The sequence below is a fragment of the Eimeria acervulina genome, genomic scaffold (genome assembly GCF_000499425.1).
Source record: "Eimeria acervulina Houghton genomic scaffold, Eah_scaff654, whole genome shotgun sequence".
Lineage (NCBI taxonomy): Eukaryota > Apicomplexa > Conoidasida > Eucoccidiorida > Eimeriidae > Eimeria > Eimeria acervulina.
Genome location: NW_013547220.1, coordinates 1 through 19,438, shown reverse-complemented (window position 1 = coordinate 19,438; position 19,438 = coordinate 1). Strand labels below are relative to the sequence as shown.

Below are 19,438 nucleotides of genomic sequence, written 5' to 3'. Positions count from 1 at the left end.
TATATATATATATTTATATATATGAATATATATCTGGTTCTATTTGTATACTTTTTCCCTATGCCTATATGCATAGACATATATATATATATATATATACATAGATATATATATAATATGTATATATTGATAGATATATATATCTATGCATATATCTATTATATATATATATGTTTTTGTATAATTGAAGCTCGTGCATATTTTGAACTGTATGTTTATTTGTATCTGTGAATTTAATTATTTTTTATGTTGTTTGTTTATTCAGTTCGTTTATTGATTCTGTTTATTTATTTGTTTATTCTGTCTGCTTATTCTATTTGTACATTTATTCTGTTTATTGATTTGTTTATTCAGTTTGTTTATTTATTCTGTTTATATATTCTGTTAGTTTATTGGCTTTGTTTATTATTATGTTGTTTTGCTGCTGCTTGCGGTGCTTGTGTGCAGTCTCGCGGCGCTGTATTTGTCGAAGACATTTCGCTGATCCCTATGAACTCAGTTGTAATATTTTCTGCTCACGGTGTATCTCCATCGATAAGAGAAATAGCAAGAAAAAGAAATTTAATAACAATTGATGCAACATGCCCTCTTGTTCAGAAAGTGCATGTGTATGTACAGCAGAAAGCTCGAGAAGGCTTCAATATTATTATTATTGGACATAAAAATCACGGTAATTCATTTGTTATTTCTTTTTATTCTTCTTTATCTTCTCTTTCGCTTTCTTTCTCTGCTTTTCTTTTACTATACACCTGCATTCTTGAGGTGTATGTACACCGCAACAGCACTCACATTCTTGATGTTAATACATCAATTAATCTTTTTTTTTTACTTTTAAAAATATTACTTTTGTTTTTTCTGGTTTTGTTCTAACCGACAATATACTGCATGCACTGTTGAGGTGCTTTTTTTTTAAGCTTCTTTTTCTTTCTTTTTTAATTTCTTCTTATGCTCATTTTGATATTCATTTTTCTTTCTTTTCTTTACTCAGAGAAAACTCCTCTTCAGTGCTTTTTGTTTTAAAGCTGTGGCGAGTTATAATATCTGCAGTCTTAAGTTTGTTTGTTTGTTTGTTTGTTTGTCTGTCTGTCTGTTTTTCTGTTCGTTTGTTTGTTTGTTTTATTTGTTTGTTTGTTTATCTTTCATTATGCCTCTGTTTCTGCATGCATCTGCTTGTGTTTGTTTGTTTGCTTTTTGGGGTCTCCGTTTGCATTTGATTTTGAGTGTATATGTAATATTTTTGTATTTGTTTAGGTGCGTTTTTCTGTTTGTTTTTGTTTGTTTTTACGTTTGTTTGTGTGTTTGAGTTTGTTTGTTTGTTATTAATGTTTATGTTTGTGTTATTGTTTCTTTTTGCTTTTGTTTGTGTGTTTATCTGTCTTTGTTTGCCTTTGTTTGTTTGTATATTTATTATTTCGCTATTTCATTGTCTTTGTTTGTCCACCCATTTGAATCCTTAAAAGACATTTTATGCATGTTTTCTGTTTGCTGATTCTGCTGCTGCTGTTACTGCTGCTGTTACTGCTATTGCTGCTGCTGCTGCTGTTACTGGTGCTGTTGCTGCTGCTGCTGCTGCTGCTGTTACTGCTGCTGCTGCTGCTGCTGCTGCTGCAGTGGAAGTGCAGGGAGTATGCGGAGAGGCACCGGGTCGTGTGTATGTAGTAGAGAAGAAAGAAGATGTAGAGCGGCTTCCTTTTTGCTCTTCTGAGAAGAAGTTGTTCTTTGTAACACAAACAACTTTAAGTTTATTAGATTGCAAAGATATAGAAAATGCTTTAAGAAAGAAGTTTCCGTTTATTCAAACTATTAAATCAGGATCTGTCTGCTATGCAACAACTAACAGACAAGCAGCATTAAGAGCTCTTGCAGCGCATGCACAACTCGCTATTGTTATTGGAAGCTGCACCTCAAGCAATGCTTTACGTTTAGTAGAAATAGCAAAAAGCAGAGGCATTCCGTACGTACATTCACAACAAATCACTGCCTATACACACCCCGCTCTATTCTCTTTGCATGCATGCATGCATCTCTTTGCATACATACACCTCGTTGCGTGAATGCATCTATTTGCATGCATGCAAATAGATGTGGCTGTGTGGGCGTGTCAGTGTGGGTGTGCATGCATGGGGCTTTTTGCATGCATGCATGCAGAAACCACGTGCATGCATGCATGCATGCATGCATGCGTTTGCATGCGTTTGCATGCATGCATGCATGCACATTCACAGTCTTTCCATCGCGGCGTCAGTAATGCTTGCATTTGTACTTTATTTATTTTTTTCTGTTTACTTTAGTGCATTTGCCTTTCTTCTTTTGGCTGATCAGTTATTCTTTATTTCTTTTTCTTCACTTCTTTCTTTCTTAATTTCCTTTCCTTTATTTCTTTTTCGCTATTTCGTTTTCTTTGTTTCTGTTTCTTTTGCTGTTGCTGCTTTTGTTTTCTTGCTTCTTTTTCTTTATCTCTAGCTGTATCTGCAGCTAGAGGGTGCCTTTGTTTTTATGTTTTGTTTGTGTAGTTTGCATGCACGTGGGTCCGCTGCAAGTGCTTCTAATTATTTTCTGTTCCTGGAGTTATAAATAAATAAATAAACAAATAAATCCTTGTTTAATATAATGTTGCTTTTAAAGAGAAATACAACAAAAATAAATGCAGTATATTGACACCTAAATTATCACAAAACATCTTCTTCCTCTGTCTGCGAATGTTTTTATTTTTTTCTTGCATTTGTTTGCTTCTTTAACGCTTCTGTGGTTTTTGCTTATTGCGTTTGTTTGTGTTTATTTCGAGTGTATGTCCTTGCATCTTTTTTTGTTTTTGTTTGTTGCAGAGTTCGTAGCTCTGCGTCCTCATTTGTTTGTGTCGTTTTTTGTTTGTTCAATTACAATATATATTTTAAATAATTATATATATTTATATATTTATTTATATGATATGCATACAATATATATATAAATATATTTACGCACATTCAGATACATATTTTTATTAGTATATATGTGCATCTATACAAATATGTTGATGTCTTTAAGTATTTGCACATTTATATATATTAATATTTTTTTTAATTGCTTTTTCTGTTTTTTCAGGGCTTACTTAGTTTCTAAAACGGAGGATATAAACCCTCAATGGTTAGTCGGCGTCAAGCGTGTAGCTGTCTCTGCGTCTGCTTCTACACCTGAAGAATTAACAAAACAAATATTAAATCAATTAAAAACATTTAATGCGTCTTTACAAATAGAAGCAAAAACAATAGAAGAAAAAAAACCTGTATGGAAACTCCCGCGGTGCGTTTGATATCTCAGCTGTATGTACACCTCAATATATATATATATATATAATAAATAGATAAACATATACATAAATATACATATATATATATATATAGTGCAGCAATAAAACAAGTAAAAACCTTCATGCTGTATTATTATTATTTTTGTTGTTGTTGTTGTTGTCGCTACTTTTATTGTTATTATTATTGTTATTGTTATTCCTATTATTATCATCATTGCTATTATTATTATTATTATTATTATTATTATTATTATTATTATTATTATTATTATTATTATTTCGAATTATCTTTGTTATTCTGCATTGACAGCACTTTCACAGACAATTTGCAGCTGCGTATACACCCGTTTGCAGGTGTACACACTAAACCTGTATAGACAAATAAACAAATAAAAGATAAACAAATAAATAAATAAATAAAGAAGAGATATAATGTCAAATGTATAAAATATATATAGCAACTGCATCTTTATTTTTTGTCTGCAGAACTCTACAAGAACATGCTCAAAGAAAAGACGAAGAGAAAATAACTAAAGCCGCCTAAACCAACAAACTAAATCTGCTTCATGATATATGCAAGCATGCATGCATGCTCATTTGCATGCACATGCATGAGCATTTACCTTATTCTAATTCTGGAATTATTCCAGATATTATTACTGATTCTTTAGGTATTCGCATGCATGCTCATTTGCATGCACATGCATGCATGCATGCATGCTTATTTGCATGCACATGCATGCATGCATACTTGCATGCATGCATGAATGCACACTTGCATGCATGCTTACTTGCATGCATGCAAGTATGCACATGCATACTTACTTGCATGCATGCTTACTTGCATGTACATGCATGCGAAGTCTCTGCTTTGTATATACAGCCGAACAGAGTGAGTGCATTTCAACATACCTCTGTTTTTCTTTATGTATATATACTATATATACATTATATATATATATATATATATATAAACATATATATATATATATATAAACATATATATATGTTTATAACAAAGACTCGTAAGATATTTTTTCTGAAAATTAATTAATATCTCAGCCCCGCTTAATTAAAATGTTTGCAGGAGTTCGAAGAGAGTTTGTTTAAAGAAGATTAGAGAGGGTTAAAGACAAAGAAGAGGGTTTTCTTATAATCTTCTTTCTTTTATATTTGTTTTTATAGAGTATTGGGCATTGTAAAGAAAGAAGAAGCGTTAGAAGCAAACAAACAAACAAACAAAAAATAAATAATTGTAGGTGCTGTACTATACACCTCAAACTGACGACAAAGTAATGCAATTAAAATATTATTCTTCATTATTTTCTTCTTTTAACCCATGAACTTCTCTTAAGAAGTCTACTACTTTATGAGCTTTAATAGATAGCTGCTGCTGCTGCTACTTCTGCTGCTGCTGCTGCTGCTTCTGCTGCTGCTGCTGCTGCTGTTGCTGCAGACAGCAGCACTCACAGTCGGAGAGTTAAAGTAATAGCAGCATTTTTTTTAAAACGCAGGGAGAGAGAGAGAGCTGCATGCAGTAAAACGAAGAAAAATATATTCTTTTAAATTCTCATTATATTATATAATATATAATACTATATAATATAATATATAATGTAATATAATATATATAATATTAAGTTATGAGGACCCCTTATGAGGAGAGAGGTGTATATACACCTCTCCTCCTATTTATTTTATTATATTGATGGCAGCAATAATCTGCATGCACAGAGCAGCTTAAATAAACTTTCATATTTACTCTCTGCTGCTATGCATGCGTTTAGAGAAGCCTTTTCTTTCTACAATTCATTACCTCTTCTTCATCACTTTTCTAATTAATTAATTAATTAATTAATTAATTAATTAATTAATTAGAGGCTCTCCTTCTCTCTTTCTCTTTCTCTGTCTCTCTCCCTCTATCAATATCTGTCTCTGTCTATCTTTATCTCTGTCTCTATCTCTCTATCTTTATATCTATCTTTACATATCTATCTATCTATCCATTTATCTATCTATCTCTATATCTATTTCTGTCTCTCTCTCTCTATCTATATATATATATATCTATCCCTAAATATATATCTCTCTTTCTTTCTTAGTTGTTTTAATTTAAGCAAAGAAGTGCAGCGAGTTGCTGCACTTTTTTTGTTTAAGTTGCGAAACGCTCACTGCACAGCAATGCCCAGCAGCAGCAGCAGCAGCAGCAGCAACAACAGCAGCAGCAGCAGCAATAACAACAATAAGAGCAGCAGCAGCAGCAAGCATGATAAGCTTTATTAGCAGCTTTAACTCGCTTCTCCGCTTGTATTGTTTGTCTTTGCATAAATTATTATATTAGTAATTATAATTAGTAATGTCTTTGGGAGCCTTCTTCTCTTTTATTGTTAGAAAATAGAGCTCACGACTGCATGCATAGAGTCTGAAGAAGAAGAAGAGGGATATGAAATTAATATTAGAATTAGAATTAGTGCATGCATGCATGCATGCAATTATATGCATGCATTCGGGCTGTATGCAGAGGGCTGGCTAAAGAAGTAATAAATAACTAACTATTATATTATAGCATAATAAGCAGAAGGTTGAGGGTATACTGCAGGCTCAATTATCTGCTGCTGCTGCTGCTGCTGCAGCTGCTGCAGCAGCCGCAGCAGCAGCAAGAAGTTTTACAGTCTCTAAGAGACAGTTATATTCTGCTCTGCTGCAACTACAGGCTGTGGTGCTGCTGCGCCTCCAGTTAGAGGAGAAGACAAAGCTACTAATTAATATATTTATGTATATATATTTAAATATATATATATATATATTTTTGCAGCTTATAGAGACCGTCAGCTAAGATCGATGTCTCTGTTGAAGTTGCATATACACCTCAACTGCTTCTCACTAAGCAAATGAATAAAGAAAGTTTTCTACTTTTGTCTGTTTTGTTTGAATAAGCCCCAACAAACCCCAGAAAGAAATATATTATTATTATATTATATTATGCATGCATGCATGCATGCTTAGTCTTATGCTGCAGCATACTGCAGCAGCTAAAAGATTTGCTGTGAATATATTTAATAATTAGTATTTACACTAATAAACATAATTCTTAAGTAAAAGCTTTTCTATTAATAATAATATAACTCAAACTCTCGCTGCTCTTTAATACAAAGAGGTGCGACTAATGAGAGGGTAGAGAGGAGACAGAAGGAGAGACAGCAGCTTATGCTTTAAATTGCTGCAGCAGCTGCTGCTGTTGCAGCTTTGCTTACTGCTGCTGCTGCTGCTGCTGCTGCTGCTGCTGTTGCAGTTGCTGCAGCTGCAAGGCAAGAATGCGCAGCAGCAGCGCATGCAGAGGAAGCTAAGTAAGGCGTTGTTGATGCATGCAAAGGACGAAAATATATAATTATTTATTTATTTAATCTCAATAATAAATATTAATTAAAAAAGAACGTCTTTTTGCTGCTGATATCCGTCGAGGCACTGCAGCAGCAAACCCCAGTGGAGTCTGCTGCTGCATGCAGCCGGATGCGATAAATAATGCATATAATTTATGTTAATTAGACAGAAATAAAAGAAAAATACAATTAAAAAATAAAAAATATTAATATTCATTTGTTAACAAACAAACACAACAAACGCATGCAAACAACACGCCAGCTTTGGGGCTGGTTAGAGGAAAGAAGAAGATAAGGCAGCTTGGTATGCTGTTTGGGTCTTCGATGATTAGGGTTTAGGGTTTAGGGTTTAGGGTTTAGGGTTTAGGGTTTAGGGTTTGTTGAGGTTTCTCTTGAACAGCCTGTGAGCGAAGACTTGGGAATGAGAGGTTGCCTTGCATATCGAAGGGCCCCCAGGCTTCTGCCTCTGGGGTTTAGGGTTTGTGGTTTAGGGTTTAGGGTTTAGGGTTTAGGGTTTAGGGTTTAGGCTCGGAGGTATGGAATTCAGCCATGGCGCTTACCCCAGCCGCCTCGCAGGCAAAACGCAAACGCAAACCCCAAGACGACTCAGACGAATGCAGAGAGAAGCTCCCCCTAGAGGTAGGGTTTAGGGTTTAGGGTTTAGGGTTAAGGGTTTAGGGTTTAGGGTTTAGGGTTTAGGGTTAAGTTTGTTCTTCACCTGGGTGGCAGGCAACCGAATCGCCAGGGTCAGACGAACTCGACCAAGGACCGAGGGTTTAGGGGTTAGGGTTTAGGGTTTAGGGTTTAGGGTTTGAGGTGTACATACACCCGAACTATGCGTTCTTTTGCATGCAGGATGAGGGGCTTCTCGCTCGGCTGGTGGTGCAGCAGCGGGGGGCCCTCCACGAATATCGTAGACAGCTGAATATATTAAAAAGACAGCAGCAGCAGCAGCAGCAGCAAGCAGCAGAGGCAACTAAATGCGCTGCTGCTGTTGCAGATGCCTGGGCGGCTCTAAACGCAGACATGCTGCTGCTGCTAGCGCAGAAGCAAGAACAGCAGCAGCAGCAGCAGCAGCAGCAGCTGCAGAGCAGCCTGAAGGCGCTGCTTCAGCGGCCAGGTGATTAAAAAGACGTTGCTGCTGCTGCTGCTGCTGTTGCTTCAGCTGGTGTTGCTGCTGTTGCTTCTGCTACTTCTCGTGCTGCTGCTGTTGCTGTTGTTGCTGCTGCTGCTGCGTGAACAGCAACAAAGCGCATGCTGTTGCAGCAGGCGTTGGGGTGTATGCGCAGGTTTGTGCCTCTTCGACGACGGCGTGCCTGCGGGCAGCAGCAGCAGCAGCAGCAGCAGCAACAGCAGCAGCAGCAGCAGCAGCAACAACAAAGCAGATGCGGTGAGTTCAGAGGACGAAGATGATGCCTTCTCTGCTTTGCTGAGCGGCGCCTCTGCTGCTGGCGTATCTCTACCTAACGGCACCTGCAGCAGCAGCAGCAGCAGCAGCAGCAGCGAGATTTCAAGCGAGCTGCAGCAGGTGAAGCAGCGGCTGCTGGGGTGTAGGCAATGGTCTGTTGAGTTGCTGCAGCAGGTTCTGCTGCAGCAACTCTCGTTATCTTCTGGGGGCCCCTTAGCAGTAGCTTCAAGCGCATGCAAGACAGAGGCAGCAGGTGCTGCATCAGCACCTGCTGCTGCTGCTGCTGCTGGCGATGCTGCTGACAGCAAGACGCAACCCGCTACTGAGGGAGAGAACTGCGAAGACAGCAGCAAAGCAACAGCAGCAGCAGCAACATCTGCTTCGTCTTCTCCCTCGGGTGTTGCTTCTGCGAAGCCCGAGACTGCAGCAGCAGCAGCAGCAGCAGCAGCAGCAGCAGCAGGTATGTGCCCCAGATGCCTGGCGCTGCAGGCAGCTGTGCGGCGCTTGCGGGTGCGCGCTGGACGGTGGAGGACGAGAAATCATTTGCTGCAGCAGCAGCAGCAGCAAGCAGCAGCAGCAGCAGCAGCAGCAGACCTTGAAGTATCTCGCCTAAAGAAGCAGCAAGTGCTGCTGCGGGCGACAGCAGGGGCTCCTGCTGCTGCTGCTTTGCTTACAGCAGCAATTCGAGGTGAAGAGATCTCTGATGAGGCCGAACCTACAGATGCAGCAGCAACTCAGCAGCAGCAGCAGCAGCAGCAAACACCAGCAGCAGATGCTGCTGCTGCTGCTGCTGCTGCAGCAAAGGCGTCACCCACCGCAACTCCTGCGGCTTCTGAGGCCGCGCGCGCCGATCAGCAGCAGCAGCAGCAGCAGCAGCGGGAGGAATTGATGGCGAGCGACGACGAGTCTGCTGCTGCTGCTGCAGTGCTTCGTGTGCAGCTGCAGCAGAAGGAGGAGCAGCTGCAGCAGCTGCTGGAGGAGCAGCAGAAGCTGCGTAAGACAGTGAATGAAGCAGCAGCAATCGAAACCCTCAAACGCATGCAAATTATGAGAAGCCCTCCGTTTGTTGAGTTGCAGCAACTCTGCTCCCAAAGGGATGCGCAACTGGTAAGCCAGGGTTTAGGGTTTAGGGTTTAGGGTTTAGGGTTTAGGGTTTAGGGTTTGGGGTTAACACGAACAAATGCACGGAGAACGAATGTAGGGCTTGGGCTTTGGGCTTTAGAAACTAGGGTTTAGGGTTTAGGGTTTAGGGTTTAGGGTTTAGGGTCTAGGGATTAGGGATGAGGGTTTAGGGTTTAGGGTTTAGGGTTTAGGGTTTGTGGTTTGCGATTGAAGGCGGCGAAGACTGCTGAAGTGGAGGAGTTGCGTCGGGAGCTGCTTGAGGAGCAGACGAAGGCAGACACAGCATTTGAGGAGTTGGCTGTAAACCCTAAACCCTAAACCCTAAACCCTAAACCCTGTATTTATTTGTTCATGTGGCTTCGTAGCCCTAAACCCTAAACCCTAATCATAGGGCGCGTGTTGTTGTTTTGCATGCGCAGTACATCTAAGGGGTAGTGCAGCGAGTCTCTTGAGAACCCACCTACTAGGGTTTAGGGTTTAGGGTTTAGGGTTTAGGGTTTGGGGTTGCGTGCAGCGGAAGCAAACGGAGGCACGGGAGCAGCTGTCTGCGCGGCTGTCTTCTCTCTTAGAGGAGAACCATTCGCTTAAAGCTGCTAGAAATGCTGCTGCTCAAGAGGTATGTTATTATTTATTTATTTTTTTCGTCGGTGTATGTATTTATAAACCCTAAACCCTAAACCCTAAACCCTAGAGCATACAGCTGAAACAAGCAGCATAAATGCTGCTTGTTTCAGAGTGCTTTGTGCGCCTCACGATTTGTCTTTAGGGTTTAGGGTTTAGGGTTTAGGGTTTAGGGTTTAGGGTTTCTTGTTTGCTGTGCTGCTGCATTTGTTTATTTCTTTGCTCTCCTCTTCTTCTCATTTGCACACTAGTACATTTACACATATATAATTATATATTTATATATCTATTTATATATTTATATATTTATATGCTGCTGCAGCTGCAACAAGTGCGGGAGCAGCTAGCTGCTTCGCGACAACTACAAGAAGAGTTTGAGTCTGCTGCCTCTCTGAGAGCGGTGCAGCAAATGCAGCTAAAAATGCAATTTAATCAACTCAAGAACGCAAGCAATCAAGTTCTATGTACGTAGTAGCCCCCTGCTGCTGCTGCTGCTGGTGCTGCTGGTGCTGCTGGTGCTGCTGGTGCTGCTGGTGGTGCTGCTGCTGGTGCTGATGCTGCTGTTGCTGCTGCTGGTGCTGCTGCTGGGGTTGCTGGTGCCGTTGATGTTGCTGAGTTTGCTGCTGCGTTTGCTGCTGCTGATGCTTTTGCTGCTGCTGCTGGTTCTGCGGCCCGGGCTGTTGCTGACTGCGGCGCTGCTGATGCTTGTGCTTCTAGTTGCTGCTGCTGCTGCTGCATGCTGTACATTTGTGCTGCTGCTGTTGCTGCTGCGCATTTGCTGCAGTGAGGAATGAACGGCTGAAGGCAGAAAAGCAGAGGATAATTGAGGCTTTGAAGCTCTCTGTATGTCGACTCGCTGCTGCTGCTGCTGTTGCTGCTGCCGTTGCTGTTGCTGCTGTTGCCGTTGCTGCTGATGCTGCTGTTTTAATTGCTTTGTCTGTTGCTGTTGATGCTGCAGTTGCTGCTGCAGTTGCTGCCCGTGTTGCTGCTTCTGCTGCTTTGTTGCTGCGTCTGCTGCTGCTGCTGCTGCTGCTGTCTTATTCGCGTCTGAGTATTGCTTTTTGCTGCAGGAGGCGAATTGGCTGCGCTTAAAGGCGTCAGTACACGGGGATGGCGCTGCTGCTGCTGCTGCTGCAGGAGCAGCAGCAGATACCCCGGCAGCAGCAGCAGCAGCTGCAGCAGCAGCGCCCGTAGCAGGAGATGCAGCAGCAGCAGATACATCAGCAGTAGCAGCAAAAGGAGATTCAACAGCAGCAAAAGAAGACACAACAGCAGCAAAAGAAGACGCAGCAGGAGCAAGACAAGCAGGAGAAAACCCAGAAGCTGCAGCAGCAACAGCAGCAGCAGCAGCAGCAAAAGACGGTATGAAGGATGAGGAGTCAAAAGCTGTTGGTGCTGCAGCTTCATCAGAAGATTCGCTGCTGCACGTCGAACTTCGGGTATGCTTCTTATATCTCTGCAGCAGCAGCAGCAGCAGCAGCAGCAGATGGAGCAGCAGCAGCAGATGCAGCAACGGCAGAGGCAGCACACGCAGCAGCAGGAGCAGCAGCAGCAACCAGCTGCATATGGTGTTTGCTTTTGTTCTTCATTCCTCTTCTTGCTTCTGCTGCTTCTGCTGCTGCTGCTTCTGCTGCTGCTGCTTCTGCTGCTGCTGCTGCTGCAGGCGCTGCAGAGGCGACTAGAAGAGCAGCAGGGATTGGAGGCGGAGGTAGCGGAGCTGCGGCAGGTGAGAGAAGAGACAGATCTGAGGGTTTTTGTGTTTTTGTTTATTTGCTTTGTTCGTTTTATTTATTTTATCTGTTGTATTTGGGCAGTATAATGCCTGCCTGGGGGTCAGAACAGAGCAGCAGCAGCAGCAGCAGCAGCAGCAGCAGTAGCAGCAGCAGCAGCAGCAGCAGCACAAACGAAGCAGAGAAAATGGAGTGGGAGGCAACACGACAAAACAACAGCGAAGAGGAAGCGACGAAACTCCTTGCTGCTGTGGCTCTTGCTGCTGCTGCTGTTGCTGCTGCTGTTGCTGCTGCAGCAATACTCTCACGTGACGGAGGAGCTGGAGGAGGTGTCTAAGGCGTTTGAAGAGAGACAAACATACTGCGAAAATCTGCTAAGGCAACTCAGAGAAAGGTGCGGCTTGCAGCAGCAGCGCATGCAGCAGCAGCAGCTGCTGCTGCTGCTGCTGGTGCTACTGCTGTTGCTGCTGTTGCTGTTGCTGCTGTTGCTGTTGCTGCTGCTGCTGCAAGACGGCAACTGTGGATAGGTGTGTTTGGTGTAGCTGTTGATGCGCGTTTTGCTGCTGTTGTTGCTGCTGCTGCTCAGGGAGGAGGCGGTGCAGCAGCAGAAGGCAGCCGCAGAAGCAGCGCAGCAGCAGCAGCTGCTGCTGCAGCGCATTGGTTGCTTGCAGGAGCAGAAGCTGCAGCTAGAGAAGCAGCATGTGGATAAGTTAACGGCAAAGACAAGGGCTTTCTCAGAGGCCCTACAGCAAGCCCAGCACAGAGCGGTGAGGGTTTAGGGTTTAGGGTTTAGGGTTTAGGCCTTAGGGTTTAGAGTTTAGAATTGACGGCTCTGATTTAGAGGTTGAAGCGCAGAAGTTCACATCTCTTTTTTTCGTGCTTGAGGGATAGCGGCTCTAGGGTTTAGGGTTTAGGGCTGAGGATTTAGGGTTTAGGGTTTAGGGTTTAGGGTTTAGGGTTTAGGGTTTAGGGTTTGTTGATGCAGGCAGTGGCAGATCAACAGCGGGATGAAATAGCAGTTTGTTTTGAATCGCTGCGGACGGAAAGAGAAAAATTGTTTAAGACGGTGAGGCTGCAGCTGCTGCTGTAAACCCTGGGGTTTAGGGTTTAGGGTTTAGGGTTTAGGGTTTAGGGTTTAGGGTTTGGGGGGTGTTTTTGCAGAATGATGAAATGGCCCGCGAGCTGCAGCTGCTAAGTGAAACGAACAAAGTGAGAAGGAATCCCGTGCAAACCCTAAACCCTAAACCCTCGCCAACGCGAAACCCTAAACCCTCGCAAGCGCTAAACCCTAAACCCTAAACACTAAACCCTGATTTGCAACCTCCCAAGCTGAGAATTTCGTATGGACGCAGCTCGGTGGTTTGCTTGTCCGGCCTAGGTTTTAGGGTTTATGAGGGTTTAGGGTTTATTAGGGTTTACTAGGGTTTAGGGTTTGTGCAGGCTTTTGAGGGGGTAATAGAGCAGCATCAAACAAAAGTATTTTCTTTGGAAGCCTCTCTGCGAAAACAAACAGAGGCGAGATTGGAGGCTGAAAAGAGATTGCAGAAGCTCAAAGAAAGACAGGAAAAACAAGAAAGAAGAAGACGTGAGGGTTTAGGGTTTATCAGAGAGCTTTTTATTAGGGTTTATTAGGGTTTACTAGCGTTTGTTCGGGTTTATTAGGGTTTACTAGCGCTTGTTTGGATTTATTAGGGTTTGCTAGGGTTTAATGGGGGCTTGGTGGTTAGGGTTTAGGGTTTACGGGCTGGGTTTAGAGAGGCTTAGCGGCTGGAGTTAGAGGGTATAGGGTTTAGGGTTTAGGGTTTGGGGTGATGTGCTCAGTGCTGGCTGCCTCTGAAGATCCTTCCTTGGCTATCAACAATTTGCTACAGGAGGAGAACGAAACAATGCGCGTGAGGCTTAGGGTTTGGGGTTTGCACTCAAGCTAGGGTTTAGGGTTTAGGGTTTAGGATTTAGGGTTTAGGGTTTAGGGTTTAGGGTTGTGTGCGCGATGCAGCGGCGACTCCTTTGCGGTGTTTGCACTGAACGCTTCAAAGACCACGTGCTCGTTAAGTGCGGCCATATGTTCTGCCAAGGCAAGCTAGGGTTTAGGGTTTAGGGTTTAGGGTTTGGGGTTTAGGGTTTAGGGTGTAGGGTTTAGGGTTCTCTGGGGCCTTCTCTCCAGGGGGCAGCGAGACAGGCTTCCCCTTGCGCGAACGTCGATTGGATGGCAACGCTGACTTAGGGTTTAGTGCTTAGGGTTTAGGGTTTAGGGTTTAGGGTTTGGAGTGTATGCATGCTTTGCAGAGTGCATAGAGAAGAATGTGAAGGCCCGCAACCGCAAATGTCCTCATTGCAGTACGTCTGCCTGCAGCCTTCTACCTCAACTACTAGCTAGCTAGCTAGCTAGCTAGCTACTAGCTAGCTAGCTGGCTAGCTGGCTAGCTGGGTGTACGTACAGCAGGGTAGTGCGACGGGAGGGGGATATATGGTGCTCTGTTTATTCTATTATTTTTTGTTTTTTGTTTTTTTTTGATTTTGTTTTGTTGCTGCAGAAACGCAATTCGATCCCAAAGACATTCGCAGGGCCTACCTCCATAACTGAGCAGCAGCAGCAGCAGCAGCAGCAGCAGCAGAAGAAGAAGAAGAAGAAGAAAAAGCAACAGCAGCTGCAGCAGCAATAGCAGCAGCAGCAAGAGAAGAAACAGCAGCAACAGGAGCAGCAGCAGCAGCGGCAAGAGAAGAAACAGCAGGAGCATCAGCAGCAGCAGCAGGGTATGCTGTTGCTGCTGCTGCTGCTGTTGTTGTTGCTGCAGCTAGACCGAAGGAATATGCGTTTGTTTGTTTGTGTTTGTTTGCCTGTACACTGCAGCAATATATTTGCATGCGGTGCCCCTGTTGCTGTGCGGAGGGTCTTTACTATTTATTTCTCTGTTTCTTTTTGTTTTATTTTGTTTGGTTTGCTGCTTCTGCTGCTGCTAATTATGATATATATTAATAAGAAGGGCTCAGACGTAGCAAAACAAAACAAAGAAGACTGCCTTCAGGTGTACATACACCTAAACTTGGGCGTTTTGCTTAGAGTCCAGTGGAGACAGACCGAACAAACAAAAATAAATAAATAAATAAATAATACATAATAAACAAATAAAACAAATGAACAAATAGTAATGCAAATATTCACATAAACAAAACAAACAAAAAGCAAATTAACAATAATAAAACAAATAAACAAATACACAAAAGAAACAAACTAATAAACATATATATATATATATAATATGCACATATCTGTATACGTAAGTAAATATATGTATATATATATATATATATATATATATAATATGCACATATCTGTATACGTAAGTAAACATATGTATATATGTATCTACATATATATATATATATGTATATAAACACATATTTAAATATATGAATATGTACTTATATATATACGTTTCTCACTTTATTGTATTTATTTTTCTTTGTATAGTTATCTGCCTTTACGCATTTGTTATGATGCTGCATTTACTTTCTTATGTAGAGAGTGTTGTGAAGATGAAGAAAATTATTAAAGAAGGAAGGCGAAGCCTTTTCTTTTTTAGTTTTTCTTTTATTATGTTTTTGAAGAAAAGAAGATTAAAAACTCAAAATAAATTCATTTTATGCAGAAGAAAGAAAGACAAGAAAAGAGAGGCATCTGACGAAACCCTAAACCCTAAACCCTAAACCCTAAGAAACACAGCCCTAGAGAGAGCGACTGCGCTGAAGAGATTGTGTGTGTGTTTGTCTGCTTTAAAATAATAAATAAATTAATTTAATTATATATTTTAATCAATTTAAACAATTAAAAATATGATTCGTTAAACTTCATATTAATAACTTTCTGCTGTATATACACCCGAATAATAGGCCGGGGGTTTCGAATGGTCTCGGTGAAAGTCTGCGGTATAAACATAAAAGTATAAATATTTATTGCATTTATTTTATTTCTTTTTTTAAAATGATTCTTTTGATTTGTTTTACTCAATTTTTCTTTTTTTAATTTCAAAATTTCTTACCAAACTCCTCAACTCTGCTCTCTTTCATCTTCGTTTCACCGCCTCCCGCCGGGTATTCGTCTGCTCGTTCGACTGTAAATTTATTGTATTTTTGCTTCTTTTTTAAATATTTTTTTGTTTTTTTTAATTATAATTCTCTGAGAATTATCATTAGAGTCATTTAAAGCCGAAATGGCGGCCCCTCCGGGCCTCCCTCCACCCAACGGCAACCCAGCAGTACCAACTCAAACAAACATTGATAGACAACGAACTGTGCGCTTCTCGGTAGACACCGCAGACTCTGCTCTCGCAGACAAACAGCAGCAGCAGCAGCAGCAACAGCCGCTGCAGCAGCAGCTTCAAGGCTTTCGTTCCCGTGCTGGGATACCTGCAGCAGCAACAGCTGTACCGCAGCCTCGTGCAGCTTCTGTAATGCTGCGTCAGACTCTCCCTGCTGCTGCTCCTGCTTCTCATCAATTCCGAAGCGAGATTCTGCCGCATGAAGCAGCAGGAGCAGCAGCAGCTGCTGCAGCTCCTGCTGCTGCTAGGGTAGACAGCAGCGCCACCCGCAGTGCCTTCGTCTCACCGCTGGAAAACAGACAGCTTAGCAGATCCGCTCCTCTGCAGCATCTGCAGCAGCAGCAGCAGCAGCAGCAAGTGCTGCTACCTCGTGCTGCGTCTTCCTACATGGCGGACATTAACAGCAGCATTCGCGCATCACCTCCTCTTCAACCGCAGCAACCGCAGCAGCAGCAGCAGCAGCAACAGCAGCAGCAGCAGCAGCAGAGTCGTGGCCGCCGTGTATTTGAAATAGAAGGAACCCCTTCTTCTCTTAGAAGAATATCAGCTATGAATTTAAAGCAGCCAAGCACTGCTCTTCATAAGCTAGCTAATGTAGCTTTCATCGCACCCTCACAAAGACGCAGCGGCAGCTGCCCTATACTTTCTCGCCTTGGTGTAAGAGCTCATCCGCAGCAGCTCGCACTATATGGATTGGTGCAGCAACCTGCTGCTGCTGCTGCTGCTGCTGCTGCTGGTGCTGCTGGTAGTGGTGCTCCTGCTGCTGTAGATGCTACGCAATCAGGAGGAGGTCTTAGATACCTGCAGCAGCAGCAGCAGATGCAGCAGCAGCAGCAGATGCAGATGCAGCAGCGAATGCAGCAGCAGCAGCAGCGGCAGTTCTGCTTCCCAGCTTCGTGCTGCTTCGTCCCCCAGAGCAGCTGCAGCAGCCGCTGCAGCGATCTTCTCAGCAGCAGCAGCAGCAGCAGCAGCAGCCCCATGGATAATAAAGGCTGGCTGCAGCAGCAAAATGTCCCCTCTGATTATTTTAAACTTCAAGAAGAAGTGCAGTGGCTTAGAGAGCAAAACGCAAATTTATTAAAAGAAAGAAACGAGCTGCTGGTGTGTCTGCACTCAGCTGCAGCAGCAACAAACCTGCTGCTCCTGCTGCTGCTGCTGCTGCTGCTGTTACTGTTACTGCTGCTGCTGCTGGTAACGTTCTTCTTGTGTTTGCTGCATCACCTGCTGCTGATTCTGCCTGTGGATCCGCGGAGCGTTGCTTTAGCTGCTGCTGCTCTTGCTGCTGCTTCTAGTGCTGTTGATGCTGCTGCTGCTGCTGCTTTTGCTGTTGCTGCAGCACAATCTGCGCTGCTGTGCTCTGACTGTCTGCATGCGCGGCGGACGCCTGAATTTTTATTTGGTGTATTTGTGTAGAACAACGCCTTTAGCTGCTGCTGCTGCTGCGGCTGTTGCAGCAGCAGCAGCAGCAGCAGCAACAACGGCAACAACAACGGCAACAGCAACAGAAGCAGCAGCAGCAGCAGTATATGGCGATGCATTTAGTTGTGTGTTGTTTTTTGTGTTGTTTATAAACACAGACAAACAAACAAACAAATAAATAAATATATATAGTTAATCTTTTTGCTGCTGTTTGCAGGTAGAGACGGATGCACAGCGAAGAGAGTTAGAAGCTGTATCGCGATTGGTAGGGCAGCAGCAAGGAGCTGCTGCTGTTATTAACTCAAAAGACAGCAGCAGCAAAGAGCAGGCAGAGCAGCTGCAAGCACTTGAAGATGAAAATCAAGAGCTTAGACAGCAGCTCGCTGATCTAAGCGCAGCTCTATGCACTCCCTCAGCAACCAAGGAGTAAGCTCAACGCTGCAGCAGCAGCAGCAGCAGCAACAGCAGCAGCAGGAGCAACAACAGCAGCAGCAGTAGTAGTAAAAGTAGTATTGCTGGCCTCTCAGCTGCATGCAGCACATGCAGATATATTTGTATATATATGTATATATATATATATATATTTGTATATATATATATATACAAATATATATGCATATATATATATGTATATTTGTATTTATACATATATGTACGTCTATATATGCATCTATATCTATACATACACCTATATATATATCTATATCTATATATTCATCTATATATATTCATCTACATATATACATATATATATATATATATATATATTTGTTTGTTGCAGCAACAGCAGCAGGATAAACAGTTTGCTGGCGTCTCAGCTGCGAGCAGCGCATGCAGATATTTGTAAATTGCGAGTCATAGCTCGCAGTCAGCTGCGTTCAGCAGGTTTAGCTCAGCAATGTGTAAGTCAAGCAATGAAGACAATAAACAAAGGAGGCGAAGTATTCGCTACAGACCCAAATGATATCAATATTCAACAAGCTAAGCTTGATAGCCTTCTTATTCAAGGCAAAAGAAGAGTTTTAGCTGTAAGCTACTTCTATACTCATCCTCCTCCTCCTGCTGCTGTTGTTGCTGCTGTTGCTGCTGTTGCTGCTGTTGCTGCTGCTGATGTTGCTGCTGCTGGTGATGTTGCTAGTTTTGCTGCTGTTGCTGCTGCTGCAGATGTTGCTGCTGCTGCTGCAGATGTTGCTGTTGTTGCTGCTGCTGTTGTTGCTGCTGCTGGAAGAATAAAGTCTTAGTACAGATTAATATCTTCTAGACTATTTAATAAACAGCTAAACTAATTGTTTTAATATATTTATTTATTTATTTATTATTTTTATTGCAGGCTCGCGAGTTCGTCTGGACGGCCGTCTCTACTTTGAAAGATTTAATCGATCAAACCTTCGAACGCATTCACCGACTCCTCAAGTCGGAAGTCGTCAGTCAACCCAATTAATATTAATATTAATATTAATATTAATATTAATATTATATATGTTATATATATAAATATTATATATGTTATATTTATAAATATTATATATATGTATATATGTTTATGTGTACATATATATATATATATGCATATATATTTATATAGATGTATATGTCTGTATACAAGCATCTCTGTCTCTCTATATATATAGTATATATTATATATACTATTATTATTATTATTATTATTATTATTATTATTAGTGCAGCATTTAAAAGACAGTGAAGCCTACGTAATAAATAAATATATTTCTTTTTTCGTTTTGTTTGTAGACTCAGCGACAGAAGATTGCTTACGTCAACGAACTGCACGGCCTTGTAACCAGTCATTTAGATCCTGTACGTCTTGCTGCTGCTGCTGCTGCTGCTGCAGATGTTGCTGCTGCTACTGATACTGCTGCTGCTGCTGATGTTGCTGCTGCTACTGATACTGCTGCTGCTGCTGCTGATGTTGCTGCTGCTGCTGATGTTGCTGCTGCTGATGTTGCTGCTGCTACTGATACTGATGCTGCTGCTGCTGCTGTTGCTGCCTCCCTGCTGCTTCAAGACGACGCATGCAGCTACATATTTACTATACTTTATTATATATATAAACAAAACTATATTATATGCATATATAAGCAAAACTATATCATATACATATATAAACTAAGCTATTTTTTATAATATAT

The 19,438-nt window shown here is 42.2% G+C and overlaps 3 protein-coding genes across 3 annotated transcripts; all 3 read left to right on the top strand.

Annotated features, from left to right (window-relative positions):
• Positions 1-7,218: 7,218 nt before the first annotated feature.
• Positions 7,219-14,130, top strand: EAH_00045570 (zinc finger (C3HC4 RING finger) protein, putative; the record flags this gene model as incomplete). Its single annotated transcript, XM_013391590.1, has 18 exons — positions 7,219-7,308; positions 7,525-7,789; positions 7,959-9,184; positions 9,413-9,499; positions 9,714-9,815; positions 10,143-10,284; positions 10,605-10,663; positions 10,891-11,259; positions 11,484-11,546; positions 11,847-11,944; positions 12,137-12,317; positions 12,536-12,616; positions 12,712-12,759; positions 12,991-13,135; positions 13,372-13,442; positions 13,547-13,602; positions 13,837-13,887; positions 14,085-14,130. The coding sequence occupies 18 exons, from the start codon at positions 7,219-7,221 to the stop codon at positions 14,128-14,130; spliced, it is 3,180 nt and encodes a 1,059-aa protein (XP_013247044.1).
• Positions 14,131-15,761: 1,631 nt separating this feature from the next.
• EAH_00045560 (hypothetical protein, conserved) lies at positions 15,762-17,718 on the top strand (the record flags this gene model as incomplete). Its single annotated transcript, XM_013391589.1, has 2 exons — positions 15,762-16,970; positions 17,506-17,718. 2 exons carry the CDS (start codon positions 15,762-15,764, stop codon positions 17,716-17,718), a joined length of 1,422 nt encoding a protein of 473 aa, XP_013247043.1.
• A 484-nt stretch (positions 17,719-18,202) lies between these two features.
• EAH_00045550 (hypothetical protein, conserved) lies at positions 18,203-19,106 on the top strand (the record flags this gene model as incomplete). Its single annotated transcript, XM_013391588.1, has 3 exons — positions 18,203-18,316; positions 18,619-18,711; positions 19,041-19,106. Coding segments are annotated over 3 exons (273 nt in total), but the record flags the coding sequence as incomplete, so codon positions are not given.
• Between the last annotated feature and the right edge of the window lie 332 nt (positions 19,107-19,438).